We start from the raw sequence: 1,041 nt of genomic DNA, 5'->3' as shown, positions 1-1,041 counted from the left end.
CTCTGGGTCATTGACGGCTCTCTGGGTCACTGACGGCTCTCTGGGTCATTGACGGCTCTCTGGGTCATTGACGGCTCTCTGGGTCATTGACGGTTCTCTGGGTTTGTATCTTCTGATGTGTCTGAACCCCCAACAGATGGACGTAGAGTTGTTTTCTCGCTAAACCTGAACAACGGGAACGCGTCCTCAAACCTCGGCCGCCTGGGTTTGGCCGGGAACCAGGCACCTCTGGTGCACATTGGTGAACATCTGGACTCATCAGGGGTAGCAGTCCTTCAGACGTCCAGTCAGTGGACGTTCTCACTCTCATGGATTTCATATCATCATAGCTAACCCTAATTGTCAGATTGAGGTTATTTCTGCGACCATCGTAGGATTTTCTTAGATTAAATGAAGCAGCAGCAGATTTATCCATGTGCTATCAGTGCTGTCAGTCTATCAGCTGTTTCATCAGAGAATCTTCATGCTGCTGGTGGAGAAATGAATAAATAAATCAAAAATTAACAGAAATCTTTTCATCTAACCACAGAAAGGAACCAGTGATCTCCTGAAGTATCTAAGAGGACGGATTAAAGGTGAAGTTTTCCTTTTGTTTTGATCTGTGTTAAAATCTAAAGTACTGAAAGTGAACCGCAGACATCAGGTTAGGAAACACCGACAGGAAGTGAAGGGTTGATGGTAGCTCTGCGGGCGGGGAAAGAAGGCGTGGCGTTTCGCCCTCATTGAGTCAGCACAGCTCCACTGAGGTGGTCTATAGACCCATTACCACTGCCCTTATGGTCGGTTCCAGCACGGTAACCAAGGTAACCGTTGACTGTAAATGGAACGCACAATGAACCGGGCGGCGCCAGAATGAACCCAGTTCTGGCTCGGTTCTCAGATAACAAAGAGCTCATGATCAGACTGCCTCACCTTAGAGACCGCCTCATCTTACAGACCGCCTCATCTTACAGACCGTCTCATCTTACAGACTGCCTCATCTTACAGACCGCCTCATCTTACAGACCGCCTCATCTTACAGACCGCCTCATCTTACAGACC

The 1,041-nt window shown here is 48.4% G+C and overlaps 1 protein-coding gene across 1 annotated transcript in view; it reads left to right on the top strand.

Annotated features, from left to right (window-relative positions):
• lrrc40 (leucine rich repeat containing 40) overlaps positions 1-1,041 on the top strand; it is a gene marked incomplete at its 5' end in the record, with an annotated part of 10,371 nt that overhangs the window by 5,260 nt on the left and 4,070 nt on the right. Inside the window, one exon of the mRNA XM_015369103.1 lies at positions 530-575. Within this exon, the coding sequence (XP_015224589.1) occupies positions 530-575 (46 nt within the window). The remainder of the gene's footprint in view (positions 1-529; positions 576-1,041) is intronic.

The sequence above is a fragment of the Cyprinodon variegatus genome, unplaced genomic scaffold (assembly GCF_000732505.1).
Source record: "Cyprinodon variegatus isolate N-32 unplaced genomic scaffold, C_variegatus-1.0 Scaffold2464, whole genome shotgun sequence".
In the NCBI taxonomy this organism is placed as follows: Eukaryota; Metazoa; Chordata; class Actinopteri; order Cyprinodontiformes; family Cyprinodontidae; genus Cyprinodon; species Cyprinodon variegatus.
The sequence above is the reverse complement of the archived record's forward strand: the minus strand, read 5'-3'. Positions and strand labels throughout refer to the sequence as shown.